The 16,575-nt window shown below is 47.2% G+C and overlaps 8 protein-coding genes across 9 annotated transcripts; 4 read left to right on the forward strand and 4 right to left on the reverse strand.

Moving 5' to 3' along the window:
- Nucleotides 1-682: 682 nt before the first annotated feature.
- Nucleotides 683-1,422, forward strand: GL218_07683 (uncharacterized protein; the record flags this gene model as incomplete). Of its 2 annotated transcripts, none has more annotated exons than XM_033584450.1 (2): nt 683-1,303; nt 1,381-1,422. In XM_033584450.1, the coding sequence occupies 2 exons, from the start codon at nt 683-685 to the stop codon at nt 1,420-1,422; spliced, it is 663 nt and encodes a 220-aa protein (XP_033432573.1). The 2 variants fall into 2 exon arrangements, with proteins under 2 accessions (XP_033432573.1, XP_033432572.1); XM_033584449.1 differs by lacking the exon at nt 1,381-1,422 and adding an exon at nt 1,349-1,370 and having other exon boundaries at nt 683-1,299.
- Nucleotides 1,423-1,967: 545 nt separating this feature from the next.
- On the reverse strand, nt 1,968-3,359 carry GL218_07684 (Sorbitol dehydrogenase; the record flags this gene model as incomplete). Its single annotated transcript, XM_033584451.1, has 4 exons — nt 1,968-2,270; nt 2,329-2,746; nt 2,854-3,233; nt 3,306-3,359. The coding sequence occupies 4 exons, from the start codon at nt 3,357-3,359 to the stop codon at nt 1,968-1,970; spliced, it is 1,155 nt and encodes a 384-aa protein (XP_033432571.1).
- Nucleotides 3,360-4,385: 1,026 nt separating this feature from the next.
- GL218_07685 (2-dehydro-3-deoxy-D-gluconate 5-dehydrogenase) lies at nt 4,386-5,221 on the forward strand (the record flags this gene model as incomplete). The annotated part of the gene is made up of 2 exons (XM_033584452.1): nt 4,386-4,508; nt 4,562-5,221. The coding sequence occupies 2 exons, from the start codon at nt 4,386-4,388 to the stop codon at nt 5,219-5,221; spliced, it is 783 nt and encodes a 260-aa protein (XP_033432570.1).
- A 172-nt stretch (nt 5,222-5,393) lies between these two features.
- On the reverse strand, nt 5,394-6,743 carry GL218_07686 (uncharacterized protein; the record flags this gene model as incomplete). The annotated part of the gene is made up of 2 exons (XM_033584453.1): nt 5,394-5,558; nt 5,637-6,743. The coding sequence occupies 2 exons, from the start codon at nt 6,741-6,743 to the stop codon at nt 5,394-5,396; spliced, it is 1,272 nt and encodes a 423-aa protein (XP_033432569.1).
- A 26-nt stretch (nt 6,744-6,769) lies between these two features.
- Nucleotides 6,770-7,271, reverse strand: GL218_07687 (uncharacterized protein; the record flags this gene model as incomplete). The annotated part of the gene is made up of 2 exons (XM_033584454.1): nt 6,770-6,974; nt 7,207-7,271. The coding sequence occupies 2 exons, from the start codon at nt 7,269-7,271 to the stop codon at nt 6,770-6,772; spliced, it is 270 nt and encodes an 89-aa protein (XP_033432568.1).
- Nucleotides 7,272-8,238: 967 nt separating this feature from the next.
- On the reverse strand, nt 8,239-8,889 carry GL218_07688 (Glucosamine 6-phosphate N-acetyltransferase; the record flags this gene model as incomplete). Its single annotated transcript, XM_033584455.1, has 2 exons — nt 8,239-8,482; nt 8,609-8,889. 2 exons carry the CDS (start codon nt 8,887-8,889, stop codon nt 8,239-8,241), a joined length of 525 nt encoding a protein of 174 aa, XP_033432579.1.
- A 4,027-nt stretch (nt 8,890-12,916) lies between these two features.
- Nucleotides 12,917-14,086, forward strand: GL218_07689 (uncharacterized protein; the record flags this gene model as incomplete). The annotated part of the gene is made up of 1 exon (XM_033584456.1): nt 12,917-14,086. The coding sequence occupies one exon, from the start codon at nt 12,917-12,919 to the stop codon at nt 14,084-14,086; it is 1,170 nt and encodes a 389-aa protein (XP_033432578.1).
- A 770-nt stretch (nt 14,087-14,856) lies between these two features.
- On the forward strand, nt 14,857-15,891 carry GL218_07690 (Xylosidase/arabinosidase; the record flags this gene model as incomplete). Its single annotated transcript, XM_033584457.1, has 1 exon — nt 14,857-15,891. One exon carries the CDS (start codon nt 14,857-14,859, stop codon nt 15,889-15,891), a length of 1,035 nt encoding a protein of 344 aa, XP_033432472.1.
- Between the last annotated feature and the right edge of the window lie 684 nt (nt 15,892-16,575).

The raw sequence follows: 16,575 nt of genomic DNA on the forward strand, positions 1-16,575 counted from the left end.
TGGTGGCGAATTTCGGTGAGATACTAAGAACTTTACCCTATCGAGTTAGGAATATGAGTAATCTTTTGTTTGTGTATCCCATCTGCTATTACGTGTCTAACACTTTTTACCAAGTCTATGACATATTACTCATAACTTTAAGGCTAATATATATTTGTCATTGAATAGAAAAGCAATGTCTTCTTACCTGCTTATAGCCTGGGTAAGCGATCGACGGGTGGAAAATAGAAGGGGGTACAGAAGAAGACAGTAGGACAGCATATATTTCTCTAGCTTTATGACAGTACTCTGCGATCACGCTTTAGAAAGATCGTGACCCTGTAGCTAATAAATACGTATTCTTAGATATAACTGGTAAATCATACACATCCAAATATCGGCTATGAGTAACACTGCCGCCGCAAGCTGAAACATATAAGCTTTATGATTATCTCTTGGCGATCGCCCTATCGACATCTTCACCGGTCGAATATCTCCTTCCAAACCCCGTAGCGTCTCGGATCTATGCCCAAGGTTGAATGCGTATGTGCAAAGAGGTGCGTTGCACGACGTAAGGCCTTCTAAAGTCGATATAAGAATAGGAGTGGATATGCATCTGAGATGGGGAAAGGAATCGATAGATACTGTCAAATAAATCATACTTCTCACCTTTGAAAAGCAAATTAGATCTTCAAACTTCACAATGCCTATTGAAGAGAACTTTGAATTCGAGTCGGACGCCTACCGACGGGAGGTCAAAACCTTCAACATTGCCAGGCTTAAGCAGCAAGAAAAAGCCATGGGGCGAAAGTGCTTAACGAGCGGCTTTGCTACGAGTTTTGGGGTAGGCAGCGCATGGTTTTCAGGGGGGCTAAGCTTGCTACTGGCTGGTTATAAAAGCCGAAGCACATACGTGGCTTACAAGAAGCGCGAAATTATCCAAGACGAGCTTCGTAGGCGTAACCAGGAAGTTGGCCATATCACCGGCAAAGACGCCGCCGTCTCGTGGTCGATCGGGGCATTGGCGGCTTTGGTCGGCATGGAGATAGGCGACTTCACTGCTGAAATCACTAACATCGAAGAAATGGGCAAGGGACTAGCACCTGGTGCGAACGATAGTACAGGCCTGCTGACCGATCCGGGCACGGCGGTAGACGGTATGGCCGGTCAAGTCCAACAACTCGCCGCACGCGCTCTAGGTGAGAATGCCGCGAGCGCTGCTACACAAGTAGCCGCTGCAGATGCCACTGCCTACCACGCAGGCATGATTCAAGCGAAAATCATAGAAGAGCACTTGGGAAACGAGGCGACAGAAGCTGCGTTGGTAGCTCTTACGGATCCACCCGAAGAACCGAAGCCCGGATGCCAGCGTACAAGAATTGGACAACTAAGTTGTGATAGATGCAGAACATCTATAGGAGTAGGGCATTGTTACTGGCGTAAGTTTTTCATATGAGAGTATATACCTAGGTAGGTACCTAAGGTACCGAACGTGTCTTGACTAAATTCATTCTTATGACTTTTAGACTGTTGCGACTGCGACCGCGACAATTACGATATCTGCCTCAAGTGCAAAACAAAAGATATCGGCTGCAGGAATCGAAGTCATACTTTGAGGAAGCTCCAGGTCCCAACATAATCGAAGTATGGACGTGCGTCGTCTCAATCGATGTAGTCCGATGTTACTACGTCTTATTTATTGGTTGTCTTGGGATTACGCAGTATATCTTTGAATATCTTTTTGGGTAATGGCTGTATGAGTTTAGTATAAATTTTGCATAATGGGCATATACGTATGAACATATGCAGGTTTCTGTGGGCTCATAATGGGCAGCTCCTTGTTAAGGAACGGGAGTGTAGACCAGTACAGGTTGTAGACGGCATCAAGCTCTATGGGATCCAGCCCCTGACCATTAGGAGATATATATTCTCGAGGGCTTATGTGTTGGAAGGCATTCCGCTCATTTATCTTGAATAAAAATGTTTATCTACTTCGCCATATCTACCATGACCTTGATAACCAAACCTCCCTTTTCATCTTTTACTTTGGCGGCCGTGTCAAAAGCGCCGGGAACGTCGCTAAGGCCTCGAAATCGGTGAGTAACAAGTTTTAGAACGTCGGGCAGCACCTTGTTCCCGCTAGCAAGTAGCTCGATGGCTTCGCGATATGCGTTGGCGTACCGGAACACTCCGACTAAGTCAACTTCCTTGAGAGACGCAGCCATTATGGGTAGCGTTTGAACCGGCATACCCATACCGATAATCATCACCTTTCCCCCGGGTTTCGTCGCCTTCAATCCTCATTAGCTGTGCTATAGAAGAGATCGTGTAGAAAAGTAGAAATCTTACATATATAGCCGCCTGCATGCACGACTCAACACCTGTGCACTCAAAGGTTACATTTGCTTCACCAACGGCATCAGCTCCATCTTTAATCTTCAGTGACTTCAACTTCTCGGCTAGATATTGCGCATATGACAATTGATCTTCAATAGCTTCAGGTCTTGGAGTTGTCGGCACCGTGAATGCGGCATCGGCGAATCCGTTATCGACGGCGAACTTGACGCGGTCCTCGAGTATATCCGCTATCACAACGGTCTTGGCTCCAGCTACCTTGCTAACGGCTGCGCAGAGCAGTCCTACGGTACCAGCGCCCAATATCAGAACGGTTGATCCGGATTTCAGCCCGGCACGGTTCCGGGCGTGTATTGCAACAGACAGGGGTTCTACAAGAGCCCCGTGCTCTAATGATAGAGTATCTGGTAGTCTAAAAAAAGGAATACAATATTAGAAATCTAAATAAAGGCTCGACGCTATAAGAGTGTAGGATTATCATTGTAATTAGGTAGGTATCATATAGTAGCTTCAACATACTTATGGCACCATCTTGCCGGGTGGTTAATCCTATCTTGGAGCGTCCCTTGAGCATGCGGGAAAGCCTTCGCGGAGCTGCGGAAGCTCATGCCGCGGCAGATGTTGTAACGGCCTCCGCGACATAGATCGCAGACTTCACAGGGTAGACCGACTTCGAGAGCGACACGGTCACCGACCTTTATAGATTGTGCAGAGGAATAACCCTCGCCCACGGCAACGACGGTACCAGCCGATTCGTGACCTAAGGTTATCGGCTCACGCACCTCGATCGGACCATTCCGAAAATGTCGGAAGTAGTGCAGGTCCGAGCCGCAAAGGCCGGTCATCTGTACGGCTACTTGGACTTCATCGGAGGCCGGTTCAGAAAGCTGTCGGGCTTCCTGTTACACTCGTTAATGGGGCTTTTTCGACTTCCCATCTTGCTTCGGGCCTGTTCCGAAAATAGAGCTTACAACTCGGAGATCTCTCGCCCCATGGAGGACGGATGCTTTGATATCACTGGTCATCGTCCCTGTGTTGCGTTTTTGTTCGGTATTTCAAATATATATATATTTTAAAAGAAACTGAATGGACTTCAACGAATTGTTCTAGGATTCTAGCTGGTCAGAGCTGGTTTAATTAAAGAAACACCGTAGAAGAACACGAGGAATTATGAAGAATACATTAACAAGTACGTAGTCATCACCAGCCTTGAAAATTGCTATGCCCAATCATACACTTACAGGAGGTACTTAACCCGACCCTAGTCTACATAACTTCGGTGTGGTCGTGGGAAGAACCGTGACTATACAGAATACCCCTTAGCGGCGGAAGAGACATGTAGGACATGCAGATATTGTGACCCCGGTCCATGTAATAGAAAGCATGCTGAGCGTGCATCGTCGGTCCACTGTGGGGAGAACCCGCAAAAAGGTCGCCTTCGTTTTGTCCAAAGCCGGCGATGTATACTAGGTTCGGGGGAAATAGTCGTTTCTGGCCAAACGGTGTTCGTGGGAAATATTTCTTACCCCAATCTTCATCTCTAGGTACCTATTTACCCCGCCTAAACATTCTCAGGTGAAAGATGAGGGGGAAGTATAAGGGGCCGAGTTATCACCGACTAACATCATGAGATCGGAGAAATTGTATCGAGGCGATTCATAAAATGTCGTATCTAGTTTATTTACATAGTTTTAATCGTTGTTTTTCGCTAGGTTTAACCGAATCGGTTAGCTAGAATGAGATGTAGGAATATGTAGAGCAGTCGTAAATCAAATTGTCATCAGGGGATCGCCCTAACGTATAAGCCTTAGGGGGTCTCCTAGATAACCTATAGCTCCGAATACGGAAAGGGAATAAAGTCCCCTATGTATTCTTGTATGAGAGGGGTAATTACTTTATTTTAAATATAATCTTAAACTTACAAAGATACTAGGGTAGTTATCACTTATTGGTAGTATATGAGATAAGGTAGTAAAGCTATTTTTGGCCTATTGTGACATGATCTCTTGAACTTCTTAGCACAATATATAGCAAGCTAAGCTTCCCCCAACATGACAGACGCGTTGTTCTCGCTCAAGGGCGAGATAGCTCTTATTACCGGCGGCACGAGAGGTATTGGACAGGCTGTAGCCGTTGGGCTTGCTGAAGCGGGCGCAGATATAATCTTAATCCAAGTATGTAATTGACAGAGTAACTGTCATCTCGATCAAAGCTAATTTCAAAAAAGCGATCTACTGCGTCGACAGAGACTAAGAATGCCGTCGAAGCCGTCGGCCGTAAAGCCCATATCTATACGGCGGATCTCGCGAACGCAGAAGACGTAGCAGGCTTGGTCCCGCGGATTCTAGCGGATGGACATACGATACGCATCTTGGTAAACTGCGCTGGTATTCAGATTCGCCATGCACCCGAAGCCTTCCCCGACGCCGACTATCGCGCAGTAATGGGGGTAAACGCGGACACCGTATTCACATTAACACGCGACGCGGGCGCCCATATGCTAGGTCTCGAACCCTCCCCAGTCACAGGCCGTCGTGGTAGCATAATTAACTTCGCGAGCCTGCTCTCGTTCCAAGGCGGGCTGAATGTACCCGCGTACGCAGCAAGCAAGGGCGCCGTAACACAGATGACCAAGGCTTTTGCGAATTCGTGGACGGAGAAGGGTATTAATGTTAATGCTGTGGCACCTGGGTATATCGCGACGGATATGAATACGGCTCTGATCAACGATCAAGAGAGAGCGGCAAGCATTAGCGCAAGGATTCCGGCTGGGCGTTGGGGAGATCCGGATGATTTCAAGGGGAGCGCTGTGTTTCTAGCTGGTAAAGCGAGTTCGTATGTGAGTGGACATACACTGGTTGTTGATGGCGGATGGATGGGACGGTAGAGAAGGGGGTCACGCAGAGTAAGAGAATACATAATGGATTGCCCGAATATATTTTATTTTTACAATAGTCATACTATCACAGCAGTCATAAATATTGAACCCCCCTAGAACCCCAGAAACCCCGAATACATACCAAACTACCCAACGACACAAAATGCAAATAAATATAACATCACTTCGCAGAAGCCATCACTTGTTCCATCCAAGGATATACCGACGAATTCGCCATGGGATATCCCATATGTAAAGCACCGGTGAAGAAACGTGCCTCCTTAGGCGACCCATACTCGAACAAAAGCATTGAATCCTCAATTGGCATGAGCCCGTCATGCGTCCCCTATCACAACTGTCAGTACCCCACGTTCATGTTCACTATTAAAAATCCAAAGGTAAAAGAAAAAAAGGACAAGCATACGTTAACAAGAAGTAACCTCGTACTCGGCATCCCCAAGATCCCCGTCTCCAATAGCGAAAACCTCCCCTGCGAGCCCTCCAGATACGCCTCGACATCGTCGCCGTATCCGTACTTCATAGCCAGTGCTGGAGTAAGCTTGAACGGGTACTCATGACCATTAGCTTTGGCAAGCCATTCGCGAGCGAAGAAATGGTGCGTGCCGGCACCGTGCGCGACGACTCCTAGTAGTTTGTCGCGGTGCGTGTGTGCCGCCCGCACTGCATAGTATCCTCCGCTGCTTAGTCCCCAGCACAACACGCGCCCTAAGTCAAAGCGCCCGTCAGAGGCTAACCACGCGAACAGGCTATCGAGTAGTCGGTCCGGCGAGTTCGGATCCGCTGGATCTGCTGGACAATCGGCCGTGCCTGGAATTTCGAGCACGACAGCGGCCCACCCGCGCGAGAGGAACTCGTCGCATCGCGCTGTGTTGTCGGGGCGATAGCCATCAAGACCCGTGAAGAGGATGACTGCGGGGTGCTTCGAGTCGCCATTGGATAGAGAGGGCGGTACTCGGATATATGCTGGGATAGTGTTACGGTCACGTCCCTTAGCGAACGTATGTGGGATCGAGACCTCGGATAGAGGGGATGGTGACCATAGAGATCCGGCTTTGCGGTATATCGCTTTCTGTAGCTCCCAAGCCTCCCACTTGACGGGATCGTTGGGGTGCGGGAAGCCTGTGATGTACGGAAATCGAGCGATACGTAAGATACAAGCGGCGCGTAGGTACAGCCGCGACGCCTCTTTCTTCCCCTCCTCGCCTCCTTGAGCAGCATCTTCGTCGCCGCGTTGCTCAAGAGCCCGTGCGGTAGGAATGAATGCTTGCGTGTACTCGGCCGAAGTCCCATCGTTGATGTCTCGAGCAATTAGATCTAGAAATACAGGCTCGAAATCCTCGAAGGCGCCGTCATGGAAAGGGTACACCGACCGCCGACAGGGCTCGCGCCACTTAGTCTCCCACAGCGCACGGATTCCGTTATGATGCGGCATGTGACGCTCGAAAGCCTCTGCACCCATGAGCCATTGCGGCGGCGCGGGTCGGGACTTAGCAATAGCATCTAGCGCCATTGCGCAGGGGAGGGGCGCGAAAGGGATTAGTAGTTGGAGCTGAAGCTCGCTGATCGCGAGGATAGCGTCTCGTCGATTAGCGTGAAGCTGCTATCTTGGGAATCCTCCTCGAATTCTAGAGGAATGTACTCGGTTTGTTTCCGCGAGCCAAGCCGTGAAAGGTGGATGCGGCCGTTGCGCTTCCGGACTACGACACGACGACTGGTATACCAATCCTTTTTCTCGCGGACCCTGTTTTTGCTTGTTAACTGGCTATATTTCTTGAGAGTATATATATAATGTAAGTATACGGCACATGGAGCTTGAAGGATGCTGAAACATTCCATAGGGTTTCCCGTCTTAGAATGTCTTCAGTTTCTATAATTGGGATCTAGAGTCACTTGACGCTAAGTAGGTAGGTAGGTAGCTACACTTTCTCGAGTAGAATCATTAGGGATTGGAGGAAAGCTTAGCTAAAACTTACTCTCGTTGAAGTAGGGCTATATTGGCTCTGATTAGAGCGTTGCGAAGGTCATGATCAACAATCATGTTCGTGTTACTAGGGCAAGACATTGCTTATTTAACAATATGGAAGACGGAGAGGGGCCGATGGGGATATCCGAGTGAGTCCGGTCTTGTGTAGTACTAGGTAAATAGGATGGCCAGAACGAGAATTATAATACTCAAATATATAACGGATATAGGGAGGAAATGAACATAAAATAATGCAAGGGAGATCGAATCGAAATATATTTATCGAAGTTCAGTGTTTCTAGGAGGGCGGACGAGGTGAGACGGCATGACTTTATAGCCATCAGTCTTATAAGCTGGAGAAATGCCGAAAGCATAGCAGCTGAACGAATCTGGAAGTCGGATATGATATTCACGTGCTGCTATGCGGAGCAAGAGGAATATATCCGTGTATGTATTTGGTCGTTCCTACGTTTTGTTGTATCTGAGTAAGCCCCGGTCAACTCGTATGAGCGCATTGCAGTAAGATGCCAAGGTCAGTTTGGATTGGGCGTGGGGCCAACTTGAGTCTCGGCGATACTCAGCAAGTGCTTGTTAAGTGGTTGTCATAACGTCCGACCAGCTCGTTACCGGACCACCCACCAACCCGAATGAGAAGGCCACATTGGGGGCTTAGTGCAGGAGTAGTATTGTCAAGTTTGGTCGACTAAGCTTCCTCACTCCATGACGAAATCGAAGTCTCCTGTTGGCTGCTTTCTCTCTCATATATTATGTTTCACATGTCTTTAAATTTAGACTCTATACTCTATCCAGCAAACAACCTTCCCAAAAAGCAGAACGTTGTTTATCTGTTAGTATCCGAACTTTACAACCTTGCTCTAGTTTATTATATCCCATCCCTTTTGTGATTCGTGCCCTCTTCCGAAAGGACCATCTGATTAACCTAGATCTTCGACTCTACCAGACATCTCGGAGTCAGCCGAGGTATTAAGAGCAAGAACAAGCGCGAGTGTATATATTATGTTCACTGTTGCTAGTCCTCTTCTCACTGGGCCTTACTCTTATCACTGTTATAGTAATGGGCCATTTCCAAACCAGCCCTTCGGAATCCACATTTTACGTAGAACCCTTCGTTTGCTTCGCTGCAGTCGAGGATAGTCTTATAGCAACCGACCTTCTCGGCGATGAAGTCGAGCGCTTGGATTAAACGAAGGCCGAGCTTCTTCCCTTGTTGATCCTTGGCGACGGCGATATCTTCGATATGACCGACTAGGCCAAGGCTATGGATACTATTAAAGGGGAATTTATCGTATTAGCAGTTGCTCTTCATTACCTAAGGGAAACTAGCTGGCCCTTGACCATTTGCCGGCCAAATTGTACGTTCCCGATTGGGGGCGGGGTAGGGAACTTCTTACAATTTCCTTTCTACAAGTAGAGCTCCAGTTCCTACAATCTTTCCCCTCGATGTATCCTCGATGACAAGGACGTAGTACGTGTCTTGCGATGACATCCATTGGTATCTTTCGGCAAACTGCTCTTTGCTAATTTCGCCTACGGTCGTCAAAACACGTAGACAGTCGAGGAAACCCGCATCGTAATCGGACAATCGCAGGGAACGGGCCGTGTAGCCTTCTGGGAGAGCAGCAGAAACGCTAGGAGAGATGAGGTCGGACGAGAAAAGGCCTTGTTCAGCCATTGTGAATGAATTGTGAACAGCAAACAGCGGGTCTGTATTCCGTGTGTCGTCTCGAGTTGGTAGAAAACAAATGTATAAACAACGAGCGAAGTCAAAACGAATAGGTGCGATTATGAAGTAGAATCAATTGATGATAAATAGGTAAAGAAGGGAGGTTGGAGATAACTTCTCTCTGCTTACTTGGCGTTAAGTTGGTAATAAAAATAATATGGCTGTCGACGATGAAGAATACGAAGAAATCGGAATCTGGGCTGAGCCTAGGAATTCCCTCTAAGCTCTAAGACCCCTGATTAGGTACTTGATTAGGTACATGTTCTAAGCTAGGGGACTTTTCAGGGTGCTTAGCCTCAATTGATTGGTCCGAATAGGAGCTGAACACCCGGTACCTCTTACGAAAAGCTTGAGAGCACTAAGAATAGAAGCCTCGGGTGTTAGCCTTAACCAGGTACGGGAATGAGATACAGGTACATACAGATGGCCTGCAGCTACATATGCACATTAGGTACCCTTTGGATGTAGATTCATGATTGCCCAGCTGACATCATTCCACTCATTTGAGTTCAAGGCTTGCAAACTCAATCTAGCACTGAAGTTACCTCTAGGAATGAATCAACTAATCCATTCTAATAAAATACACAAAACGTTGGGTGTCCGTATTTGTGTAACTTAGTTAACTTAAATATTATCTTTTTCAAAATTCGAGCGAAGATTCCCCCTTTTCATATTCCTTGACCACATATACCCTACCCTTCATTTAGTCTGACCATATTTATCCAATCAACCCGTTAAGTCTAGTTCGCGGGATATACACCATAACGAGGTATTGACACGTTCGAGGATGATGAAATCGCGATTTCGTCCTTGTATTTAACTTGTTCTAGACTATTTTCACTTTATTTGCGGACAGATGACTCGACATGACTCGATTGACGCGACCTTTGAGATGACGTGGACAAAGCCTCGGTCCCCTGGTTCCTGCATCTTCTCTACTATCGTTTCGCTTCCTAGGTATAATGGAAGATATCGGGAAACTGACCGGGTTGACGGAAGAAAGACGCCTAAGATGCAAACACGTTTCCATCTGTTCGGCGTCGAATGTGCCTAAGTACAGTACACATGCAATCATAAAACCATAAAATCTCTTATCGTGTTAAGAAATCGTTGGGAACGAATAAGGAATAAGTTCCCCGTTTAGCCTAGCTCGCCTAGTTCGAAACTATGAAGGGTTAGCTCAGTGACAACACCCAAGCGTGGCCAATAACATCTAATCCCAACTACAGAATAGGTACATATGTACCTTGAAAAGGTAATCCCAGCGTCAGGTACTAAAGGACTAAATGCTAAATGGGTTGTATTATCACATGTAAGTTTACACTAATAACTCGATATTACTAACGTCAACACTTTTCCATAGCTCCTTATTCGCTTCAAGTTTTGTTAAGAACTATTAGGACCGTGGCCAATCTTTTATATTCAAATTTATATATTTAATTCGTCTCAACCTCTGGCAGGCCTATAATCAATGAGAGGAGTCTACGATTGATGTACCGTACATATGTGCTGTTTTCGTTGTCATATCGTCAAATTTTATTAATTTTAACACTAATTCACCATCACTTTCATAACCTTAACACAAAACCCAAGACAATTCCCTGCTTCAGCACAATACTACGATATATGCAGCCTATTTATTTTAACTCATTTTTTCTTCTTACATGTCAACATGTCGTCAAGCACGGAAGCGGACCAAAATGAAGACGAGAGTCAATCCTCCGAAGCTCTCATACCCTCTTCCACTGAGCTACTACCGCCTTCTTCGGGGAGAACTCTCTTACCTAGTCCGATAGCAAGCGCCGTTAGCTTTGCTGCGCGATCAACCTCCTTTGCTCTCCGCGTCGGTACTTTCATCGGTGGTTATGGCTTAGGTGCTGCAAAGTTCACGACACTTTCTAGCTTAGAGCTCGGTCGCGGTATTCTAGAGGGGATATTGAGTAGAGCCGGGAGGGATGTAATGACAAGGGCCCAGTCCGAGTTGGGTAGAACAGATGCCGAGTCTATACTGGAAAGTAGTCTAGAAGGTTTACATCAGACAATGTCCCAAATTGTCTTTTGGACTGCGACCAGTTTTCACGTCACCGGCACAACCGTATCAACCGCTTCCCAAATATCACAGTTGTTTCTGTCTGTTTTAGATCAATTTTTTGGCTCCACCGATTCCTCCAGAGCTATTGCAAGCATCATCACATTGATCCGTCGGGAATTTCAGAATCCCGCTACGGGCGTACAGGGGGAAAAAGTGGGTGTAATTGACCTTATACTTGGTTTATGCGGCCTCGCATATCTACAAAATTGGTGTAGAAAGATGATACAAGATGAATCACGTCGCCTTGGTCAAGAAGAGATTATTTGGGATGTTGTCCTCCTCGATGATGGCGAACGAGTTGATATTGACGGCGAAGACCTACATATCAATAAACATAACGGAGAACCTGATATAGACAGCCATGAAAACTTGATCGAAGCAGTCGAGCAGCACGGTGTCAGGTGGAATAGTGACGACGAAGATGAAATGCCTGAAGTCCAACTTAAGCGGCAAATTTTAAGATCACTCCCTAAAGATGCCAAAGTGTCTATTACTACCTCAACAACCACGACGAAGACGATCACTGTTGATATAAAAGGTAGTCCGCGAGTACCAATTTTATCACTACCTGGGGTTGATGTTGTAAAGAGCGAAGTCAATGGTTTTGGAGATATCTCCGGAAATCGAGAGGCGGGGCCCGGCTATAGGGTTGTTTACAAGATAAGCCGGAATAAGGTGAGGAATATGGCTGCTGATAGCGATGCTGAAGACGATACCCAGTCTAGGGTTGAATTAATTGACGATGGAGAGCTACAGTCACCTAATAACATTGATACTCGTCAGTCTGACCAGCCTCCTCCTGTCCCCCCAAAAGCTGCACGTTCAACTTTCGCTTCGTCAGCGAAGGGAAAGAGTAATGCTGGTAGCGATCATTTGGGCTATCAACCCAAGTCTGCTTCTAATAACTCGGTCGGGTCGAGTTTTGATTCAACTAAGGATCGTGTATCCTCAACTGTTTCTCCTAAGCAGAGTGCCGAGCATTCCGCGAATCAGAAACGCACCAGAAAGCCGTTAGATGATGCTCGACAAAGTTCTCGTAGCACCCTTCCCGTCCCAACCTCGCCAACTAGCAGTAAACATTCGACCAAGAAGCTCGACTCGCCACCAAACTTGAAGGGTAATGAGAAGAGGAGTGGCATTCGAGATGTCCTTAGAAAGGGATCAGTTTTATTGAACAGGGATTCGAGCTCGGATAATCTCCAAACAAATAACAAATCAAAAGCAATAATGAAACCTCCTTGGGGTAGCAACAAGCCTTCGCAAAGTAGTAAGGTGTCGGCATCACATAGAAGAGACTATCCAGAAAGAAGTTCAAATCTAATACCGCATCGCGAGCTTCCTCAATCACCGCGCCGAGGGAGCCCGAACCACTTTTCCTCGAGAGACCTAGGCGATGGCGAGGGTGCCTTCACTTTACATGGATCACCATTGCGAGCAAAATACGTATCATCGCAAGGCAGAAGGCGTAATTCGATTGTTTCTCTAGCTGATACTTTCTCGGTACACTCGTTTGAAAGCCGGCCATCGTCTCCTTTATTTCAACGAAACGATCCCAGAGGCCATAGTAGCATATCGTACTCTGAAACCGGACACAATATGGGTACGCAGCATCTTCGCTCGCCGTCAAGGGGTCATAAAAGGACGACGTCAGAACATCGTGGTTTTCACAGCCCAAGCATATATACTCTTAAGACTAGAGATTCACAAATGTCCCTAGCCCTATCCACGTTTCAGCAAAGAAGCGCATACAGCGATTCAGAGGCTGTCGATACTCTGCGACGTACGGGAACAGTTGAGGGAATGTTCCCTGACTTTCATATCCTGAGAAACATTACCCGATATAGTCGTTATGCGTCTGCTTCGTATGGGTCCAACTTTCTAAAAATGATGGGCATTGGAAAAGAGCTTCCCATCTTAAAAGCGTTGGACGAAACACATCAAGATGTGCGCTCATTCGCACATCATACCGAGCTCCCCCCGGACAGCATCCTCCTGTCGTCATTTATTGACCCACAAGGCGGATCTGATTCCACTGGGTCTACAGACACAGGAGTACCCCTCGTACATACAATTGCAATCGATGAAGAGTCCAAAGCTGTCGTCTTGTCCTGCCGCGGTACATTGGGGTTTGAAGATGTTTTAGCAGATATGATGTGCGAGTACGATGACCTGTTCTGGCGTGGGAAGCCGTATAAAGTGCATAAGGGGATCCATGCGTCTGCCCGTCGACTTCTATATGGGGGTGATGGAAGGGTACTCGCAACACTGAAAGAAGCTCTCGAGGAATTTTCAGACTATGGTTTAGTGCTTTGTGGCCATTCACTTGGTGGTGCCGTAACTGCGCTACTTGGAGCCATGCTCGCTGAGCCTGCTTCTAGTGGAACAGCATTTATTACTTCAGCTGAACCCCATCAGAGACTACTTGCGAGCGGGCAGTCCCACCAAACCGCCTCCCATATATGTCTCCCGCCCGGTAGGCCCATTCATGTATACGCATATGGCCCACCTTCTACCATGTCACCATCTTTACAAAAAGCGACAAGGGGATTAATCACTAGTACGGTACACGGAAACGACCTTGTTCCATACTTATCGCTTGGTGTCCTGCATGACTTCCAGGCCGTGGCGCTAGCTTTTAAGACTGATAATAGTGAGGCGAAGGCAGAAGTACGGCGGCGAATCTGGGAGGGACTACAATCGGGTTTAGTTGATAAGTGGTACAACAACGGTTCAAAGCGGTCGCACGAAGAAGAAGATAAATGGGCATATGCTGCGCTTAAGACATTACGCGCCAGTATGATGAGTTCCAAACTGCTACCTCCTGGTGAGGTCTTCTCTATTGAGAGCACGCCAGCCCTTAGGAGAGACGCTTTCCTCCAGGCTGGTACTGGTCAGATCGGGCGACCTGCAACCCGAGTCGTGTTTAAATATATCAGAGATGTGGAGGCTCGGTTTAGAGAAGTTAGATTTGGTTCCAGTATGTTGCTGGATCACAGCCCTGGACGGTATGAAGATACTCTTCGCCGGCTCACATTGGGTGTTATGGATGCATGAAACGTCGTGGTTAGTTAGAGTGAGCATATAAAATACCTCCTAGATCAGATAAAGACGGTACCAGATCTTACGTGTCAAGGTACAAACAACTTATCTAAATATATACATGTCTACGCAACACTCACATGAAAAATAAAAAATAAATTATAAAATACAGTCGCCTGTTTTTCGGTCCAAATCTCCGAATGCCTGTCTATGATAGATAGGATCTGGTTCGGCAAGCTAACCCAAGTAATCCGAACTAGAGCCTCGGCGTTCAATTACATCTAAATAGTATGGCTACGAAGAAGTATGTCGTATACAGTAAGTGGGACGGAGCTAAAGTAGGCGGACGGGCGGTTAAATAGGGATAAATTGGAAGAAGGCGGACGTCCATTCCGCCGGGATGAGAGAAGAGCGATCGTCACTAGGCCTTATATGTTCTTTAGTGGGTGTATAAGTCGCCTAATACCATGAACTTGAATGAAACAGAGCGGTATAAAACAAGATAATTATAAGTTCATCTGTATTATAGATTCATATCTATATAATCTTAGATCGTAAACCTATGAATAGTTCAAAGACGAACCCCTCAACACCAAGAATCCCCTCCACTTCCCCATCCTTCTCGGGGTATCAGAACCCCGCAGAGCATCGTGAATAGGTAGAGTGTGGTCAAGTATTAAAGGCCAACTACTTGCATAATAGCTTTACATACCTATCTCCCTAGCTAATCAGCTCGAGTTGAACACGGGGAAGATATAAGTTAAAAGATATCTACAGAACCAAAAATGTCGCCGCCCTTAATAACACATCTTTACACTGCGGATCCTTCCGCCCACGTCTTTGACGGAAAGCTATACATCTACCCGTCGCATGACCGTGAGACTGATATACAATTCAACGACAATGGCGACCAGTATGACATGGCCGACTACCACGTCTTCTCGCTCGACTCTCTCGACGCCTACGCATCATCCCCCTCTTCCGCCTCCGCAGAGCCACCTAAAGTAACTGACCATGGTGTCGTACTACGTACGGAAGACGTCCCATGGGTTAGTAAACAATTATGGGCTCCCGACGCAGCCCGTCGCAAGGGCAAATACTACTTGTACTTCCCAGCGCGCGATAAGAATTCGGTATTCCGTATTGGCGTCGCCAGCGGCAATACCCCTATTGGGCCTTTCGTCCCGGAACCAGAACCTATCCCGGGCAGTTTTAGCATCGACCCTGCGTCTTTCGTGGACGACGATGCGGACGAGTCTGCATATTTGTACTTTGGTGGCCTATGGGGCGGACAGCTACAATGCTATCAGAAGGGCAACGGACCCGCGCACTTCGACGCAGCATGGCTCGGACCAAAAGAGCCCTCAGGACCAGGGGCCAAGGCGCTGTTCCCCAAGGTAGCGAAACTGGCGGACGACATGCGATCGTTCGAGGGACCGGTACAGGATCTCGTCATTCTGGCGCCGGAAACCGGCGAGCCAATCGACGCAGACGACCACGACCGACGGTTTTTCGAGGCTGCGTGGATGCATAAGCGCGGGCACGTTTACTACTTTAGCTATTCGACAGGAGATACGCACTACCTGGCGTACGCGACGGGGTCAAGCCCCCTCGGACCATTCACATACGCGGGGCGCCTGCTGGAGCCGGTGCTAGGCTGGACGACGCACCATTCGGTGGTCGAGTTTCAGGGCCGCTGGTGGCTGTTCCACCACGACTGCGAGCTTAGCAAGGGCGTGAATCACTTGCGGTCTGTGAAGGTGAAGGAGATCTTTTATGATAGGGATGGGAAGATAGTAGGGGAGAAGCCTGCGGAGTGAGTGAGCTTTGGAAGGTTGGGTTTTGATTTTATAGCGAAGTTGGGAAGCTGGGAAACTACATAGGTATTTACCTAGGTAGGTGAGGTAACTACCTATATAGTAATAACTACTTGAGGGAGTCGATATGAGCTATGTAACTACCTACCTACCTCTCAATATGCAGTGATAACAGCCCTTGTTAAGAATTGATTGTTCGACCTGTTTTATTACTGTGGTGGTTGTCAACCTCTTTAAACGGAATAGTACTACACCCTCTTGCCAGCCACGGTGAATATGAGATAGAGATGCGTCAGCACTGAGCTCAAATGTCGTAGGCACTGATTTAATTTCTTTGAATTGAATTCCACTTATAGGTGTTTTCTTTACCGTGTGTCTGTGTAAGTGACCCTCCCTAAGTAAGTAGAGATAGCAATCGATTATCTTCATCATGCTCCTCTACAATATATATCCGGCCATGTTATACTTTACGCTCAGTTAAAGTTGCCTTTGAGAATAATTCCCATAAAAACAAGACGTTGTGGACACTTCTACGTTCTCGTAGTACAGTGAAGGAGGCAGTTCACCCCTCATGACGACGGAGGCGATCTACCGATATTGGAGATGATATCTATCCCCAAAACATTCCAAGTACCGGTAAGGATTACAATGAGGGGCAGGTTTCCTTGCCAATATACGTCCTTGGCT

Source organism: Daldinia childiae, assembly GCF_008694065.1.
Source record: "Daldinia childiae strain JS-1345 chromosome Unknown Scaffold9, whole genome shotgun sequence".
Lineage (NCBI taxonomy): Eukaryota > Fungi > Ascomycota > Sordariomycetes > Xylariales > Hypoxylaceae > Daldinia > Daldinia childiae.